At 31.2% G+C, this 19,751-nt stretch overlaps 1 protein-coding gene across 1 annotated transcript; it reads left to right on the forward strand.

The window, feature by feature from the left end:
• Nucleotides 1-3,079: 3,079 nt before the first annotated feature.
• Nucleotides 3,080-3,670, forward strand: LOC130451925 (uncharacterized protein K02A2.6-like). The gene has a single exon (XM_056791281.1). The coding sequence runs from the start codon at nucleotides 3,080-3,082 to the stop codon at nucleotides 3,668-3,670; it is 591 nt and encodes a 196-aa protein (XP_056647259.1).
• The last annotated feature ends 16,081 nt before the right edge of the window (nucleotides 3,671-19,751 follow it).

Genomic DNA, 19,751 nt, shown 5'->3' on the forward strand with positions numbered 1-19,751 from the left:
AAAATTTGAGAAATGAGACACCCGCTACGGATAGTAATACCGATTGTAGTAGCGTCCCAACGAGTTCGAGCGCTCGAGATAATTCCAAACCAAAACCCGAAGCTACCAAAGAAGAAAACATCAAACATCGAGGTATGAAGAGATTTAAAATGCAATCGGACGGTGTTATTACATCTATTAATTGCAATACGTCTGAAGATAATGAATTTTCTTATAAAATAGACAATGTTAAGGATAAAACTAAGAATAGCGAAACAGTTTTGTTAATTGAAGCACAAAATGTAGATATTCAGAATCATTATTATACAATTTCTTAAACTATCACGATTATTTGTATTACTAATAACTCCGGGAGTTTATTTTCAAGCCCTTTTCAAGGTATGTGCATCCTCAAACTTAAGCTTATTTACCAATACCTTCCATTTGTACCTATCCATACTTATTAACCCCTAGTTTCTCATCCCTTTTCTTTCCAAATCAATTTTCACACCATCTAATATCTTTGGATCATTATTCTCGATCATCCAACTTTTATTTTCATTCTCTTTTTTCATTGTTCCTTACATAAATGTAACCTAAACTTTTGACTTTAAACAGCCCCTCAAAAAAAATTCGCAAGCAATTAAATTTGGTCACTTATAACCTATTTCGTATTTTCCAAAATTTTAAAAAACTCGGGGGGTACATGATAGATTTTTGCTTAAATTTCTATTATAACAGACTAAAAAAATATTTTTCGTACGGATGTTTGGTACAATGAACTCTAGTTGTAGAAAAATCTGTGGGACTTTGAGCGGTAAGGGATTTTAAATTATTATAACTGTGTTAACGAGTGAAACTATTAGCTTTTGTATGCACAACTCCGCGCGCGATTTCCAAGGCTGTTGTGTCAGAAATATACCTGATCAAAAAACTGAGTTTTCCAACTATTATATGTTAGTAATCATGTCGGAGCTGCAATCAAAAAAAAAGAATTAAATAATTGACGTTCCTTGAACAGAAAGGATTTTCCAAATTACAAAAATGTTCATTTGTAGATTATTTAAACCTACGAACTTTTGATTTGAGGTTAACTCAATAATTAAATCACCGCGCGTTGTTCAACACCATCCATTTTGATACTGAATTCGAACTTATGACGTTATTAATCTTTATTTTTGATTCTGAGGAGAGTTGAGCTTTAGGACTGTACAATTTATCTCGAAATAATTCTTGAAATTGGACTTTTAATTAATTAGAGGGAATCCAAAAGAGCTGATATCAGATCTCATCCTTTCAGAAAGCTTTCTCAAACACAGTTTCGTTTACCATGTGTAATGTATTCCACATCAAATATTTAATTTGTTCCAATAAGCATAGACAACCCTTATTACTTCTTCTTGATACGATATTTCGAATATTTAACGCAGACGTTTAAGAGTTATTTTTTATTGTATGCATGCACGTTTTCCTTATTGTAGTAGGAGTTCGCCTCTCTCTTCTATTCGAATCGTTGAACCGTTAACATCGAATACACGGTTGTCTGATTGAACACATTGTAATATTAATTTCGAATTGTTTCTTTTTTAATTAATAAAGTAAGTGAGTTTTCACTCGTGGTACTTTTGCTCAACCCTAATCAAGACATTACAATTGGCGACAAGGTAAAACGGAAACGCGTATATTATTTTTTTTTTTGGTTGAGAAATTGTCCGGAAGTTTCGCGCACGTTGCACGTGGTTATCGTCGGCATGGCACAAGAAAATCCTTCTACTCCTGCTACATCTTCAGCTATTGGTAAGCTAACAGAGTTTTCGGCCAAAGATTCCGATTGGTCGATTTTTAGCGCCAGGCTAGAGCAATATTTTATTGCAAACGGCATTACGGATTCAGAAGTAAAACGTGCTCTTTTGCTGAATGCATGCGACGAAGATGCCTGATTTATAGCCTGTGTGTTCCAAATAAGCCCGAAACGAAGACCCACAAGGACTTAATTAAGCTTTTCGACAAACATTTTAAAACAACAACCAGTGCCTTTGCAGCACGCCAGAAGTTTTATGAAGCCACGAAGAGTCGTGTTGAAACGGCCGCTGAATGGGCCGCAAGATTACGTAACCTGGCTTTAAAATGTGATTTCGGAACTGAATTAGAAGCGTTGCTCAGAGACAAGTTCATCATGGGGATGGATAATACCAAGGTCCTGGAGAGACTATTTGAAGAAAAGGTGACAATTTCCCTCGACAGAGCAATGGAGATAGCCAGTATTGTAAGAAATCAACATGACGTAACCGTGAAAGAAGAAATTTTCTATCAAGACCATGTGCATCAACGAGGAGGAAGAGTATTTGGCAACAGGGGGTCGGCGCCGCCGCAGCGAAGACCACGTCAGTTTCCTGTACCACAAAATGGAAACTACCGACAGCAACCCAAGTTTGAGCGGAACTCGCAAGATAGAGCCGGCACAAGTCGACGCCAATCTGTCAACGCGTCAAATGTCAATCAGGTCAGCTGCGAGGTCTGCGGAAAAACAGGACATAACAAAGATAAGTGTGTTTTTAAAAATTATTTTTGTAATTTTTGTAATGAAAAAGGCCACTTAGCCAATATTTGCCAGAAAAAACTTAAGAGGGGTAATTATTTTTTAGATAATAATAATTCTGATTTATCATCTGATGATGAAAACAGTAAGTTTGATCACATTTTTAATTTATCTGCTTCAAATGATGAAATCACAATTGAAATAACAATAAACAAGCAACTGTTTACTTTTCAATTGGACACAGGGGCCTCGGTCTCTGTAATTTCTGAACAATTTAGAGAAAAACATTTGAATAAGTTCATTGTTTATCGAACCAGCAAAACTTTGGCAAGTTATGATGGTTCAAGTATTCATCCTTTGGGATTTATTGAGGTAAAAGTGACCTTTAATTTAAAAACAGAAACAATACGGTTGTATATTATTTCTAATGGGGGCCCTCCGTTATTGGGTACAGATTTTTTCAATTTATTTAAACTAAGTGTAAATAGCATTAATTTAATTGATAAAAATGAAAACTTACTACAAATTGAGGATTTAAATAATATAATTAAGATAAAGAAAATGTTATCAAAGAAGTATTCTAAAGTATTTTCTCCTTCCTTGGGTAAATTTAATGGAGGTGCTCTGCGACTGGATATGCAAGAGGGAGCCAAGCCCAAGTTTTGCAAAGCCCGTTCCATTCCTTTTGCCTTATGCCGAGGAGTTGAGGAGGAACTAGACCGACTTGTCACTGAAAACATCTTGAGCCCAGTATCATACAGCAGTTGGGCAACACCCATTGTACCAGTAGCTAAGAAAAATGGAACCATCAGAATTTGTGGTGACTATAAAATTACTCTTAATCCTGTATTGTTAATTGATAAATACCCATTGCCCCGTATTGAGGAATTATCTTCTAATCTACAAGGCGGAGTTGAGTTTTCAAAAATTGATCTTTCTCAAGCATATCAGCAGATTGAGTTAGACAATGAGTCAAAGAAATTAACAACCATTAATACTCCAAAGGGGTTATTTAGTTATAATCGTTTACCTTTTGGTATTGCTAGTGCTCCAGAAATGTTTCAAAGAATAATGGAACAAATCTTAGCAGGTTTAGATGGGGTTGTTTGTTTTTTAGATGACATTTTAATCACTGGAAAAAGTTTTGGATAGGTTACAAAAAAGTGGTCTTACGGTAGCATTAGACAAATGTGAATTTTTAAAAAACTCAGTACAATATTTGGGTACCACAATTGATAAATACGGATTGCATACAAGTGAAGATAAAGTTAGAGCGATTGTTGAAGCTCCAGTACCTCAAAATATTACTCAACTTAGATCATTTTTGGGGTTTGTGAATTTTTATAATAAATTTATACCTAACGTGGCCTCAGTACTTCAGCCTTTGTACAATTTATTGAAGAAAAATGTTGAATTTATTTGGTCTGAACAATGTACAATGGCTTATAATAAAATCAAAAACATAATTAGCTCTGCTCCCATTTTGGAGCATTATGACCCAAATTTACCAGTAAAGTTGACTGTTGATAGTTCTTATTATGGTGTTGGAGCTATGATTTCACATGCCATTAATAATGTAGAAAAACCCATTAGTTTTGCATCTTTAACACATTCTAGCAGTCAACAAAAATATTCTCAAGTAGAAAAAGCTTTAGCCATTGTTTTTGGTGTGAAGAAGTTTTATCGGTATCTGTATGGTAGGAGATTCACGATAAAAACGGATGCCAAATGTTTAGTAACTTTATTTGGAAATAAGAAAGGCATTCCACCACTTGCCACTAACAGATTGCAACGTTGCAATCTTGCGAATATTGTTTAAAAACTAAAAGTGATCCTCCCAAAACACCATTAAAAAATAGGGATTTTCCTGATAGACCATGGGAAAGAATTCATATTGATTTTTTAGGTCCAATTCTTGATAAATATATTTTAGTGTTAGTGGATGCTCATACAAAATGGCTAGAAGCTGTTGTCACTTCAAACACTAAATCTAGTGCAACAATAAATATTTTAAGGGATATTCTTTCTAGATTTGGCTTACCTTTTGCTTTAGTTTCTGACAACGCTACTACTTTTAAATCTAATGAATTCCAAACATTTTTAAGTAAAAACAACATAGAATTTAAAGAAATTGCACCTTTTCATCCAGCATCTAATGGTCAAGCTGAAAATGCGGTTAAAACAGTTAAACAAGCACTACTTAAGATTTTAAAAAGGAGTTCATTGTCAGAACTTAACCGTAATTTAAACAATTTTCTTTACTTCATAAGAAGTGTTTATGATTTTTGGAATAACAATGTAAATATTGTAAATCATAAAGCTATTGATGTAACAGACTTTAGTATTAGTAAACAAAATGTAAAAGTAGATCTTAATCAAATATCTAAAAGTCAGGACAATCAATGTAAATATTTCAAAGGTAGTAGAAATAAAACTTATTTAATAGATCATGTAGCAGTAAGGGATTATAGAGTTGTTAATAAGCCTTCTTGGGTAAAGGGAATAATTCATAAGAAGATAGGTTCAAAAACCTATCTTCTTATGAACCTAACCCTTATTACTTCTTGATACGATATTTCGAATATTTAACGCAGGCGTTTAAGAGTTATTTTTTATTGTATGCATGCACGTTTTCCTTATTGTAGTAGGAGTTCGCCTCTCTCATTTATTTGAATCGTTGAACCGTTAACATCGAATACACGGTTGTCAGATTGAACACATTGTAATATTAATTAAGAATTGTTTCTTTTTTAATTAATAAAGTAAGTGAATTTTCACTCGTGGTACTTTTGCTCAACCCTAATCAAGACATTACACCATGTGAGTTTTTTCCAAAAATAAATACAATAAACGGCTATAAAAACTTGTTGTTTGGATTGTCTACTACAAGTTGTTAGAACTTTAATTAACTTGCTTCACGATGAAAAATATTATTAAGGAGCTTTTATATTTTTTCTGGGAATTGTGATCAAATAACTTATAATCGTGCGGAAAAGAATTAATAAAATACAAACTGAGTTTTGAATTTATAAAACTGTTCGTGCAATAACGAAAATCTCAAAAGATAATTAACGCTTCCTTGCGAACTGAATAGTAAATAACTTGTCCAGGTAAACATCGAAATATTTAATTTTCAGAATCAGTTGATTATTCAAAAGTATGAATAAACAACAACATTACAAAAAATAAATTCCTTGGAGTTACTAAATCGAATAAAGTTACAATTGATTTTTTAAAAATTAGTTAGAGAAAACTTTGTAAGTAAATAAATGAAGTTTCCGTTTCCGTTTGTTGATATATTATTGGAATGAATTTTACATTTAACGAATAGCACTTGTCAAATCGTTAAGCAAAAAGCGGGCATTTCAATTCGCTAAAGCTTCGTAACAGAAATTTAACATTTCATAATAACTCTTGAGAATATTTTGTTCATCCCCAAAGAATATCGAGTTTGTGTGTAGTTTTGCCCGTTTCTCCAAGGATAAATTCGAAAGAGAATTTTCTCCTGTTTCAATACGAAATTACTTGTAATGCAAATACCGTTTTATTATAAAATTTCGTTTCTATATACGTGTATTATAACAAATTTTAATCTCAAGACTTCCTCGAGGAGCTCCATTTTCAAAGCATCTTATTGTTTCCCATATGGGATTTTACGATGGGTCCAGTATAAGCCCAGACTTGGACCAAGTGTCCTAAACTTGGTGGGACTGTGATTCAAACCTGGTTGGGCTAACGTATAACTATCATTTATGTATCCCAATAAAGTTGGGCTAAAGTATAACTATCATTTATGTATCCCAATAAAGTTGGGCTAAATTATAACTATTATTTATGTATCCCAATGAAGTTGGGCTAAAGTATAACTATCATTTATGTATCCCAATAAAGTTGTGCTGAAGTATAACTATCATTTATGTATTCCAATAAAGTTGGGCTAAAGTATAACTATAATTTACGTATCCCAATAAAGTTGGGCTAAAGTATAACTATCATTTATGTATTCCAATAAAGTTGGGCTAAAGTATAACTATCATTTATGTATCCCAATAAAGTTGGGCTAAAGTGTAACTATCATTTATTTATCCCACTAAAGTTGCTCTAACGTTTTTAATAAAGTTTGTTTTGAGAGTTATTCACTACGCATAACATATTGTGGTGTTTTATTCTAATATAATTGGAGGATTTTAGTGGGGAGTATGGGACACCCAAAATGTTTTATTTTCATTGGTTGTTGATTTATCTATGTCAAACGATTTGACCATACTTTCGTCCTTTTTTTTTATTTGGTTTAACTCTTTTTACTTCTTTTTTATTTACTTAATGAGTCTTTCTCGCACATTTTTAGTTTAGGGTTTAATGAAATGGGTCATGTGGATATTTTTTTCATTGCAATTTGAAATTAAACACTGTCTCAGTTCTACCATAAGATTACTTAGTTTAGTAGTTATTTCCGACGCTTATTAAGGGGACCATCGTCATCGGAAAACCGTAAATTGGCCGCATTACAACTGGGTCCCTTATCAACTTCCAAACCTTTCCCGTTTTATGGTAAGATATATGGAATATAAGTCAGAAAATAACTTATTTTTATTTTATCTAAAACAATCTGGACACGCAGAATATGTTACCAATAGAACGATTGTCGATGTTATTACGAAAGTAAATATATTGTATGAGAGGAATTTATATAAAACGACGATTGTTATAATGATAATTCACTGAAATGTTTGACTTCAGTTTTTGTAGACGACAACATGGTTATATAAACGCAAATCCATCAGTGTATTTGTGAATGTTGTCGATTTAGCTGAGGAAGCTGTACAGTCTTTTTCAAGATCAAAAATCGATACTGATTCTACGAGGTCCAAATTCGATCAACTTCAGCCAACAAAATCCGCACCTAGAGCAATTTCTCCAAGACAGAACAGAACTTCAAGATCAAAAAGGGTTCATCTTTTTCTTCTCGCATTTTACATAAGTAAACAGTTTTATTTAGAACATGGTTCTGTTTTGTAGTTAAAACTTTCATTCCTTCGACGTAGAGGTGGTTTTCCTTTGGTTTTGTAACAATTTTGATAGATTCTTCTTTGAAACCAATTGGTGAGTCGAAAAATAGACTTTCGTCTTAAGAAACTTTCTGTTTCAATTAGAAATCAAAATTTGTTCGTACAAACTTCAATTTTCCAAAAATAAGATGAGATTTGACTACGGGAATTGCCATTTCGATAAAAAACAAAATTCGTCTTTAGAAACTTGGTTTTTCGAAAACAAGAGACTTCTTTTGCAATTAGAAACCAAATTTTATTTGTAGAAACTTTATTTTTCAAAACAAACCAAAATTGGTCTTCAGAAACTTTGTTTTTCAAAAATAAAACGACATTTGGTTTTCAGAACTGTCGTATTCGAAAAAACAAACGAAATTTGTTTATAGAAACAGTTTTTTCCAAAAAGAAATTGTCATTTTTCATCAAAAAATGTTGCTGGATTGCTAGGAACCAGAAATAAGTGGAATTAGGGAGAGATACATTACCTATAAGGAAAATAAGATCCGAGATTATTTTATATATCAAACAATACATGTGAACGTCCATTTTCAAAATGAAATAATTTCGACTATCAAATCAACAATAATTTTATCAACGATCTAATTTAATGAACAGTTACAACAAAATTTCTCTGTAACACAGTTTATAAAGCCGATGAGGAGGTTCACCTTTTCTTTTCCATTTCCAACTTTTTTCCCTCCACGCTTTTATTTATTTGGGAGGATGAATTAATAAAAAAGTATACAACGTAAAGTTTTACACTCCGTTAGAACTTCATGTACGTCCTGGAAAAAAAGGGAGACATCAAATATCCCCCAAAATAAAATACGTTGCGAAAAATATTCCGAATAAAAAATTTTTCAACGAGGTCGTTTTAGAGAAATTTTCAGTGGAGTGGTTGCACCCACAAGTACCTAGCCTGACCTAGACATGTCTACTCCTTATATTTTAAGCCATTTTTCTGGACATTCGAATTTCATTGTGTAATGAAACGCTTTGGGATATCTTGACAATCAAAACGATTACCACTCGAATAATCGATCATAATCGATTTTTAGCCAATTACGTTTCTCAATTCGTAAAACTGAATGAATTATTATGTTTCAATATTTGTTGTATAAAATTTAATATTCAAACTTTCTATTGGATATTGTTTGTTTTATTAGGAGTTCGTGATGTTTTTTTATGACTTTTTGAAATTTAAAATATCCGGTTTTGACTAGGAGACATCACAACATATCCTGCAATTTCGGTTTTTAATTCATTACATACTGTTTATACGAAATGTACAAGTTTATTTTGATATACAGCGTACTGCAAGGGATTTATTTATAAAAAGCAGTGGCTATATAACCAAACAGACTGAATACAATGTTCACTCCGATATAGATTGACGCGCGTTTCGATAACCAAGTTATATTATCTTCAGAAACTGAAGAAAAACTGTTTATTCTAAGAGCATTTACTCCCTCGAAACCTCCCGCATAGATATCTGATTTTTCGAAAGCTTTGCCTGACTTTTGTATAAGTTTATTTAATTTCTTATTTTTTAGACCTTTTAATATGTTCATACTTCTAAGTTTTCTTGATTTTTGGAGTCTTTTATTTTAAAAAACGTCAAATTTTTATTAGTATTTCAAAATTAAATTGAAATAATGTCGAAAAATAAACAAAAATCATACTATAAATGTAGTTAGTAGTAAAATTTAAGAAAAGAACGTCCAAAAACGTACAAAAACAAAAATAAAAGTGTAAGTCTTACGTTAAACAAAGTCAAAGAAAAATATTTAACAGTGTAAAATTTATTTTAAAAAATGGTAGTTTCGTTGTTGTTGAGTTCCAACCCAAAATTCATCACTCTCTATGTGTTGAAAACGATAAAAAAATCAAAAACAATTGCTCATAATGGATAGAACAAATTTTTAGAAAAATATAGAAAACCAAACATGTTTATCGGTTAAATAATCACTCCCCAATTCACATCAATTTCCTTTTTTAATGGTGCACGCGCCCTTTTTGCATTTATTTTTTACGATACTTTTTCATTTAGAGTTGATTGGTTCGTGTTTATTTATCCATCTTTTCATAGCGAGAGGAATAAATATGCATATTGAATAATTAAAAATGTAATAACAAAACTGGTATACATTTTATCACAAAAAAACATCCAAAAACAATAATGTATGTAATATATAAAACATGGAAATTCGTAATAAAAGTTGCAGACGGTGGAAGAATGAAGCTGTTAAAGTAACGGCGATGTTCCGAAACTATAATTTTGTATAATGTTCAAAAAAAAAACAACAACTTATATATATAGAAATGTGAAAGGTCCCCGACACTGCCACACGACCAGCGGATTCCAAAGTGCAATAAACAATATTCACATAGTCAGCGGATTCCAAAATACGTATCAAATAAATATAAGTTCATTGCATTAAATTAGAGTTCATTCATTGTTTTGTTACTGTTCATTGTTAAAATATTGATTTGTCTGTAAAGTTATTTTCTGTGCAAATTATAAGTCGTTTATTGTAAATAAAAATACTTTTTAAAAAAGTTAAAAGTGTCTTAAAGAACATTTCTGGCGCTGCGAACAGGATCAAATTCGTACAGAAACACAAGTTTTCCTGGTCAACTTTAGTTGTTAAACGAGACGATCCATCGAACCAAGGCGAGAAAAACGTAGTATGCAGAAGACATCACCAGTGATCATCTTCTTGTAAGTACAACATTCCTTTTCACCTTATTTATGAGCAATTTTAGCGATATTTCTGAAAGTAACTTACATTTATTATTGTCAAATCACTCTATAAACCCTTTGGACAGTTCTACTTCAGCTTATAGTTCTCGATTTTTTAAAAATCAAATTTTAAAAGTTCGAAATACTGCTAGCTTGAATAAGTCTCTTCAAAACAATGTTATCTCCAGCCTCTGTGCCACTCTACCTGAATTTAGTTCGAAAGATAATCTTTCAACATTTATAAAATCGGTAGATAACTTAATTACGTTCCTTCGGTCACAGAATCTCACTCAATCTCAAGAATTCATATGAAATGCCAATATTATTTCTCGTATAAAAGGTGAACCTAGAGATTTTTTAAACTACTCAAATTTAACACTTTGGACTGATGCACGTCCAGCATTACTATCTAAATACGGAGATCGACGCTCCGAAGATATTTTACTAACTCAATTATCTACAACAGTTCAGTACGATAATGAGACGTATGACCAATATCACCAAAGAATCTCTAATAATTTAAATGATTTGCTTCAACACATAGCTCTTAATGATAATAAGAAACTGTAAATTTCAAAACCCCATACATTAAAAATATTGCTCTCAAAACGTTTTGCACTAGCATTAACGAGCCATATTGTGAATATTTATTTTATTTGTTTTCAGCATCATTTTCCTAATCATGGCTCTTCTTCACATTACTTTCATCTTGTTTTTGACTACTGCTTTCCTCATAATAATAAGTCAAAATATACATTATTCGAGTATCCTATTCTGTAGAGTTTTGTAAGTAACTAATTTAACCATATGACTGGAATGGGAAAATATAAAAAGCTTTACTAAAAATTGAAACTAAGACTAATATATCACTTGAACAATATCTAAACACTCAAAAATATTTCACTCCAACAAATCTATTAAAAATGCTTTTTTAGTATTTAGTAAACAAAGGCAGCCATTTTATCGCAAACGAATACAGATACATAACGATTTTGCTTAGCTTATTTATTTTCATAAACTTTTTCATCAAAATTAGTTTCTTGGTCTTGAAAATATTTTTATTTAGGAAAATAACGATAAACCTCCAAGGAAAAAATCATGTCTAGTTAAGACAGTGGAGTCAGAGCACTGAATGAAAACGTTAGCCCTCCAAAAAAGAAGAAAGTAAGATTTGATCTCGAAAATATATCTATTTTCACTTACAACAAAACCACAAACTGAAAAATCTGACAAGATGCTTTCAAGAAAAACATTAATCCGATTTAAATCCTTTAGACCTACAGCATCCAGTCAAAATTCTCCACAAACTAATATAAATAGAGAAAGATCATGGCGATTTGATTCCGCAAGTCTACCGACATCGAATCTGTATAAGATACCGATGGAAATAAATGAAAAAAACCATTTCGATATGGTTTCGTAAGCCTATTACCATTCAGAGACAGTAGTGTACAAATTGAAGAAAAATAACGATATTCTTCCACGAAGAACATCAATCCCGTTTGACGCAGCAATGCCGTCAACATCTTATGAAAATAAATCAAAAATGGGTCTTTGTAACTGCTTGAATTTAAGATGCCATGGTTGCTTTGGAGAATGCTTAAAATGTGCTTCTAAGAAATGTGGACCAGAATGTAAGTTTAACCGACCGTTTTACATTAACAGAATCATTTATTTACATTCTGAAAAGGTTATCACAGACCCTTTGTTGAAGTAAAAAATCTTAATTGTGTTTTCTAATTATTTTGAAGAAAAATGTTTATATATGTGTTTGAAATTGAAGGTATGTAGATTATTCATTCATATAAGATATACATGAATTTTTTTATAAAAATTTCAAACCTCGTTGAGCTCCAAAACTATTGATACGTTTACCTCTGTGTCCTTGCTGTTAATAAAAAAAGTTGTTTAAATAACTTAAGCAGATGAAATAAATTATTGTTAGTAATTTTTTCGTGTATAGATATAGTAATAATAGTAATAAAACAACACTGCCTATTGACATGTGCAGTGTTGCCGTTTCAGTTGGGAGGCGGGAAATTCAAACAAGAAAAGCCTTTTACATTAGCCTACAGAATGTTGTTATTGAGTAGAGAGTGAGTTTACTAATTCAATCAACTGATGATCTTAAATCAAATTATTCTCGGGAATATTTTTTTGTTTTGTACAAAACACATAGAGACTAATGGAGAACATTGAAACAGGTGTCAGACAGTGTAAAAGTGAGTGTGGTAATAGTAGTACATGTCTTGGATTTCTCAATGTGAATATTCTTCTAGTATCTTTTAAGGACTTTTACTTTTGTGAATTGTTCATTTAACAAATTTTGGGCAGCTGAGTGTATGTCCTCAGTGTTGATTCATTGTACAATCAACCAATCAATATGTATATCATAAGTTTTTGGATATATTTATTGTAATTAAATAATTACCTCTATTATTCGATTCACTTTCCCCATTTTGTATTCTATAAGCATCTTCATTAGCCATTCGAAAGTATTATCTGATGTGGAATTTTCAATATTGCCAATCATTTCCGTAATGCTTCTTTGACACTTCTCAATTTGTCACTGTGCAATCCAATTCAGGTTTGAGTTTAATATTGTAGGTATCTTCGGTTCCATTTTCCATTTCTTCACACCTATACAATTCGAAATTATGTATGATTGTAACATTCAAGTTCAGTTCAAATGATAAGCATTCTCACCTCTTATTCGAACTCGGTTTATAACCAAGTCCATAATTCTATATGCTTTTAAAGTTATTCCATTTATGTTACAGTTTCCAGAAAATTTTTTTGTTCTAATGAATTTTCGTTTTTAGTTTCGTAATCCGAATTATTTATTTATACAGTGAAAAGTCTCGGACCTATAACTTGTTGTTTTTAGTATTATTAGAATAAAAATATCCTTTTTATTGTTATAACTTAATATAAAGACAGATATGCAATAACCTAAACTGTCTAATATCACTAGGAGCCAACTTCACAGCGTACTAGCATGTTGCCATTTTAACTTTCAACACAAAAAATATTCTATGCAACGTTATAAAATATTATTTTTGTTATAATACGTTGTCTAACATATACTGTAATAACATTGTATAAAGAATATTCTTTATACAATGGTTATACTATTATTACTCATATAGGTAAGACTCCTATATGGACACTTGGTATTACATATATGTCTACATATTTTCATTTTATTTGTTAAATCATCGTAATTATAGCGGTTTTATTTCGTGATGTACAACGCGAAAAATCGTTTTTTTCTTAAATATACGTAAAGATATCATCAATTGATGATTTCGATTGGTTAACGAGATAAACATTTCAAAGTGCTTAAATTTCAAAAGTCAACAATTGTCAAAAATATTTTTTTAAGTGAATGAAAGTAAGACGGTTAATAAGTGTTATTTGTATATTAAAATTGTAGAAGTTTTAAAATGCAGTCGACTTTGAGTAAAGAAACCAATTTGTATTACAAAAATTTGGTAGTGACAAAATTCAATAACTGGTTGAAAATGGTTAAGGAGAAGAAAAAACAAACTTATCAAAACCAAAACTCAACGGTATCGCTCCAAGCTCCAAAGGAGGAAAAAGATGCTAACGATACGAAGATTATCGTGACTCCTGCAGATAAGTTCGATGCATCACCACCAATGAACTGTAGCGACGCCAATTCCAAGGAAGTTCTAAACAGAAAAGATGCGAAAGAGGAGGAACATATGGATTTTTTGAACGAGAGCTTCTACGAGAAAATGAGATTACTTCAAGAATTCAGAAACGTCGGTCTCTACGTGTATTGCGACTCTTGCGATAAGTATAGATACCTGCCCGACGTGAAAGATCCCCTGGATCTATCTGACAAATGGTATTGTTGGATGAATCCAGATGGGAGGTATAATAGATGCGAAATCAAGGAAGAATCGATCGACGATAAAGAAAAGGAGCTGATGATATTTAATAAATATAACGCGGGTAGCATCGTCTGGGCGAAAATCGAAGGTTATCCATGGTGGCCGGCTATGGTGGAAGATGATCCGGAAATCGAGAATTATTTTTGCTTGAAAGATTCCTTAGAACCGGTAAGTCTAATATTTCTCTTGGTCACTTTCATTAGGTTAGTGTTCTAAGTACCATTTTTTTAGTTCATTTTGTTTTAATATCGAAATTATTAAGTTACCTTATATACAGGGTGATTTTTTTACTTATTCCAATATTTCATTTGGAGTGGAAATCGAAATAAATTTCAAGTTACCTTAAATAGAGTGCGATTCTATTTATCAACTGAAAGTGGAGAGTGGGAAATTTGTAAACTCGTATACAGCTTTATTTTTTTTTTTTTAATTTGTAAATTTTGATGGCCATATACAGGGTGATTAATCGACTTTTTTTCGTAATATATTTCGATAAAATTCTTGAAACGACACAAGGTATTCGATCTATGGAGTTAGTCACACTGTGACGGATAACGATTATTTTCAGACGCACTACAACGTGACATTTTTCGATTCCGGCGCGGTGACTAGATCTTGGGTGAAGGCCGAAAATTTGAAACCGTTCTTGAAAAATATCGACGATAACCTTGTGCTGAACGATAAATTCAATAAACTCAAACTCAGGATGGACGTAGCCGTCAAACAGGCTAAAGAAGCCGTCGAAATGAAGCTGCTCGACAGACTGAAAAAGTACAGCTTTATATATAGATATGCGAAATCTTCGAGAAACACGAAGCGACAAAGATACGCGAGTGAGGATGGCGGCGGTAAACAGAAGAAACACGCGAAGTTGGGTGATGAGACGGAATCTTCGGCGGAAGACTACGAAGAAGAAGAAGAGCAAGAAGTAGAGGAGGATGAAGAAGAGAAGGAGGATGAAATATGAGAATAGCAGAAAGATACTTTTGAGTGATGGTGTTGTGATTTGAAGGAAAAATGTTCGTTCTAATTTTTGATAAAAATTTGTTAATTTTCTCAATAAAGTTTGTTATAAAATCATTTTTTTTTTATTAATTTTATGCAAATAATTTTTTATAACTAATTTCAACAGTTTCAGCCTTATCCTTAAATAAAAAAATAAAATTCACATATAACAGGGGAAACAAATAGAGAAAAAATCGATATTTATTAGAGTAGTCTGGGATACAGTTCTCACTCACCTCATCAACATTTCAGAAGGAGCTGTTATTATACCGATACTCAATCGGTTCATCCTATACATGCCTCTATTGTTGGTAATAGTTTGAATGACACTGCCCCGCTGGTATACTTTCGAAAGCAAATATGCTTAATATGGATCCAGCTTGAAAAATATGTGGGACACTCCCATCGGGTTTCGGAATAACCACCACAGGGGAGCCCAAGTCGATAGTGACAACAATTTCAAGCTGCTCATACAATAAAGGAGTGAACAGTATAAAATAGAACAACAATGAAATTGTATTAAAACATACATATAAAATAAACGAAGTAAAGCTAAATCCTAAAATATACACAGATCTTCTTTGAAATAAACAAATTTAGTTCTGTTTAGAGGTTGAGTAAATACAAAAAGATTATTATTATCTTTGGAATTTACATAATCTAAATATAACTCAGTAAATACAGGGTGATTTTATATTCGACCGACAATGCTTTACCACAGAGAGATATCAATAAATGATTCATTTTGATATAGGAATGTGAATCCTTACGTGGCCTAGTTGTTGAGACTGGAGCATATTTTGTTTTAAATTGTCTGAATATTTCTAGATGAAAAACTAATAACCTTTTATGGAACTAAAACGATCTTTCTTTTTTCTTAATTTCAAAACTTTTCCATTTTCTGAACAATTCTCTTGTTCATTGGCAAACAGAAACATCATCTAAATAGTTTTAGTTTGCAAATAACAAGGTATAAGACATCAATCAATACAAAATATAAGTCAAAGTTTTAAAATTTCTATACAAAATCTGTCTCACTGGGATTTTCTATAAAACCAAAATAACTTCACAATTTTCAATAATTATTTTTGTCCGTACATTAAAATTAGGATTTAGTTACATATTCACTGAGAAGTTCAATCAAGACAGATAAAGTGTGTTAAGTAAATGGATTACAAAAACATTTGTGTGAAGATCAATTATAGAAACGAGCACTATTATACAAAATCAGAAACAATTTTTCTATATAGAGAAAATTCTAATTTCAAATTAACTTCTGTTAACAATGTGATTTTTAATTATAAGAAATTTTTTGATCAAGAAAAATGGCAAGTAACAAAAGCAGTTCTATACGATTCTCATTATATTATTATCGAAAAAATTTGAGAGCATTCATTTGCTATTTTTCAAAGAGCATAAACTAGAAAATAATTATAATAATAATTTCAAATTGTTCACAGTATCTAGTACAAGATGAGTAATTATTGAACTTACCACTGAATTTTAGAGTTGTTCTAATTCAATCAGAGTAATGATAGTCTTTCCTTTAAGAAATAATCCTTTGATAATTTGCAGTTATTACAAATACCAAAATCAGTTGATATCTTATAAATCACTTCTTCCTGTAGTTTTTTGTATCTTTCGACCAAATGGATCAAATTACATATTTTGTTCAATACCTTTAGTGAGTTACTAATTCAATCAAATAACCATCTGATATCAAATTATACGCAGTAATATTTTGTTTGTTTGTTTGTTTTGTACAAATCACATAGAAACTAGAGGAGTACATCGAAACCGGCGTCAGACAGTATAATAGTGAGTGTGGTGGTAGCAGTAGGTAGTAGTAAATGCAGCACACAAATTGTCCTCGCGTACTTTATGAAATAATCAACACTTTTCCATTCAATCAAACGTTTATTCCATAATTGTATCCATTCGAGTTAAAGATCATTATTGGAGGTATCTTCGGCTCCATTTTCCGATTCTCCATACTTATACAATTCTAAATTATGTATGATTGTATCAATCAAGTTCGGAAAGAAATCATTTTCATTAACGTTTCAAACGATAAGCATTCTCACATCTTATTTGAACGTTTTAGCTAGCCTCCCTTATAATCTATAATATCTCAACCTAGTCACATACAATCAAAACTTTTCAGAACAGTTCTCCATAACTCGTTTAGTTCGATTTTCACATATAATGTTTAATTTGTACAAAGTGATTAGATTGGTTAAATGGTAATTGCCTTAAAAATACTTATTTAAAAACAAGTGATAAGACAAAATTCATTTATTAATAATTTATAATAATAAACATCTCAATGCAAAACTTATTTTTATTAGGTTAGTTTAGAATTTTTAAAAGAAGTCCCTAAGAAGGCAAAACCGAACCATAAGTACATTGCTGATTATTTGAAATATGGTTTTTGTGGTTACTGGCACAGATGACAACCTGCTACTTCAGTGTGTTTTATGTTTCGAAGTATTTGCTGATGAGAGTATGAAACCTTCAAAACTGTAAAGACTTTTCACAAAAAAAAACATATGTATTTCTTTCAGTACAAAGAAAAAGAATTCTTAAAGTCAAACTCAATAACGAAAACATCAATTTCTGGTGAGAAAAATAGACAAGCTACATTTGCATCTTATCGCCTATTCATATTGATATCTAAAAAAGGAACAGAACACTTTGTAGGTTAGAATCTGAAGTTTCATTCACTGAGAAGGAAGAAAAAAAATCGGCCAAATTCACTGTCACAGTTTAAATAAAACAAACTTTTCACTTCAACTTGATGAAAGTACTGAAGTTGCTGGCCAAGCTAATCTATTAGCCTTTGTTTTTTGTTTTCACATTACTTTCATCTTGTTTTTGACTTAAATTGACTAATAATTATAATAAATAAGCATATCCTCATTAAAAACCTATATGTTTGTCTCGAAGATTTGTTGGTACATGTCTATAGTAAATTTGTATTCAAATAAAACTAGTATTTGATATTATTTCTTTCAAACATTCTATGCTAGATAAAACAAAAACATAAATGAATACACCTACATAGCAATGTTGCCTAGCTTATATTTTTTCATAAACATAAGCCAAAATTATTTTCTTGATCTTTGTTTAGATCAATTGTGGGAAATATTGTCCATTATCCAAATTTAGTGAGAACTAGAGCCACATTCTTATTGGTTTTTAATAATATTACGATGTATAAATAAATATTTTTGAAACGTAACATGCATCCAGATAATGAACAAATAAATTGTAAAATTTGACAACATTGAGGTTTACTGTAAGTTGGCTTCAGTTATATTCAAACATGCCAGCTGGGTTAATCTTTTTTATTCGTCCGTCCAAGGTCAAAGTAAACCAAAGTTTCAAACAAAGGAACTTCGGAATTCATTATAATGTTAGAAACGGAATTGGTATCTAGTTGGAAAACTTACTTATGTTTAAGTTTTATACGTGAAGATTAAGTGAATGTAGTTTATGTAATGAAGTAAATTTTGACTGAAAATGTATAAATTTTTAAAATTTTGATTCTTATAGTAGGTATGTACAATTATTTTTTACATTCTCTACACCTTTAACTAAGTAATTTGATAAAAATACTCACGTACACACCACAATGTTTTATGTTGATGAATATGCTTTTAAGGTGTTGGCAAGTATTAGAATATCTTTTTTAATAACAAGTATAGGTACTACACCAATACTGGAAGTAGTTTACAAATAATTTATTTTTAGGTAAAGGAGCGTGATTTCTCATTTACCAAAATGGCCTCTAATAAAAAAGAATTGTATGTACTCTAACACATTTACTAATTTCGCTATGGTAGCTTGATCTGAACTGGGCCTGGAAATTTGTAGTGTAACGTCTGTGAATGTCAAGTTACAAAAAAAGAATTAGATTATTGAAGTATCAACCAGAGAACCGCATCTACCCGGCTTTGAAGATTTTTGCAGTGATTCTATCATTTAGGAAATATTTTTGGAAATTTGATAAAACAGTCCCCAACAACACATTTTTTTATAAATATTTACCTGTATATAATGATTGATATAATAGGAGCGTTTGGATGGATTCACATGGGGACCTTTAGTAGTTTTGGAGTACCTACCTTATGGAATTGCAAGATAAAGATCATTCAAATGAACTGTGGTATTTCTGCACAATAAATAAATGATAGAAAAGATCCTCGTATTGTTCTGACACATGTTACTTGTTTTATTCATATTTCTGAGGTAAGAAAATAAAATATTGAGTAATTTTTGATTGGTTTGATTTAAAGAGACTCCACCCCAATTGTGCAGAATAAGTAACTTGTAGTTTACAATGAATTGATGAAAAATGTTGCCAGTGAGTTGATATTTGTCTAAATATTAATATTTTTCTAATAAATTTACTCTTAATCAAAATAATTAGTAGTTGCTCATCAATATTTGATATTAAATCATATATTTTGTCTGAAACTAGTCTGAAAAAAATAACTTTAGCAATGTCATGTTTC

Source organism: Diorhabda sublineata, chromosome Y (genome assembly GCF_026230105.1).
Source record: "Diorhabda sublineata isolate icDioSubl1.1 chromosome Y, icDioSubl1.1, whole genome shotgun sequence".
NCBI classification, from domain to species: Eukaryota; Metazoa; Arthropoda; class Insecta; order Coleoptera; family Chrysomelidae; genus Diorhabda; species Diorhabda sublineata.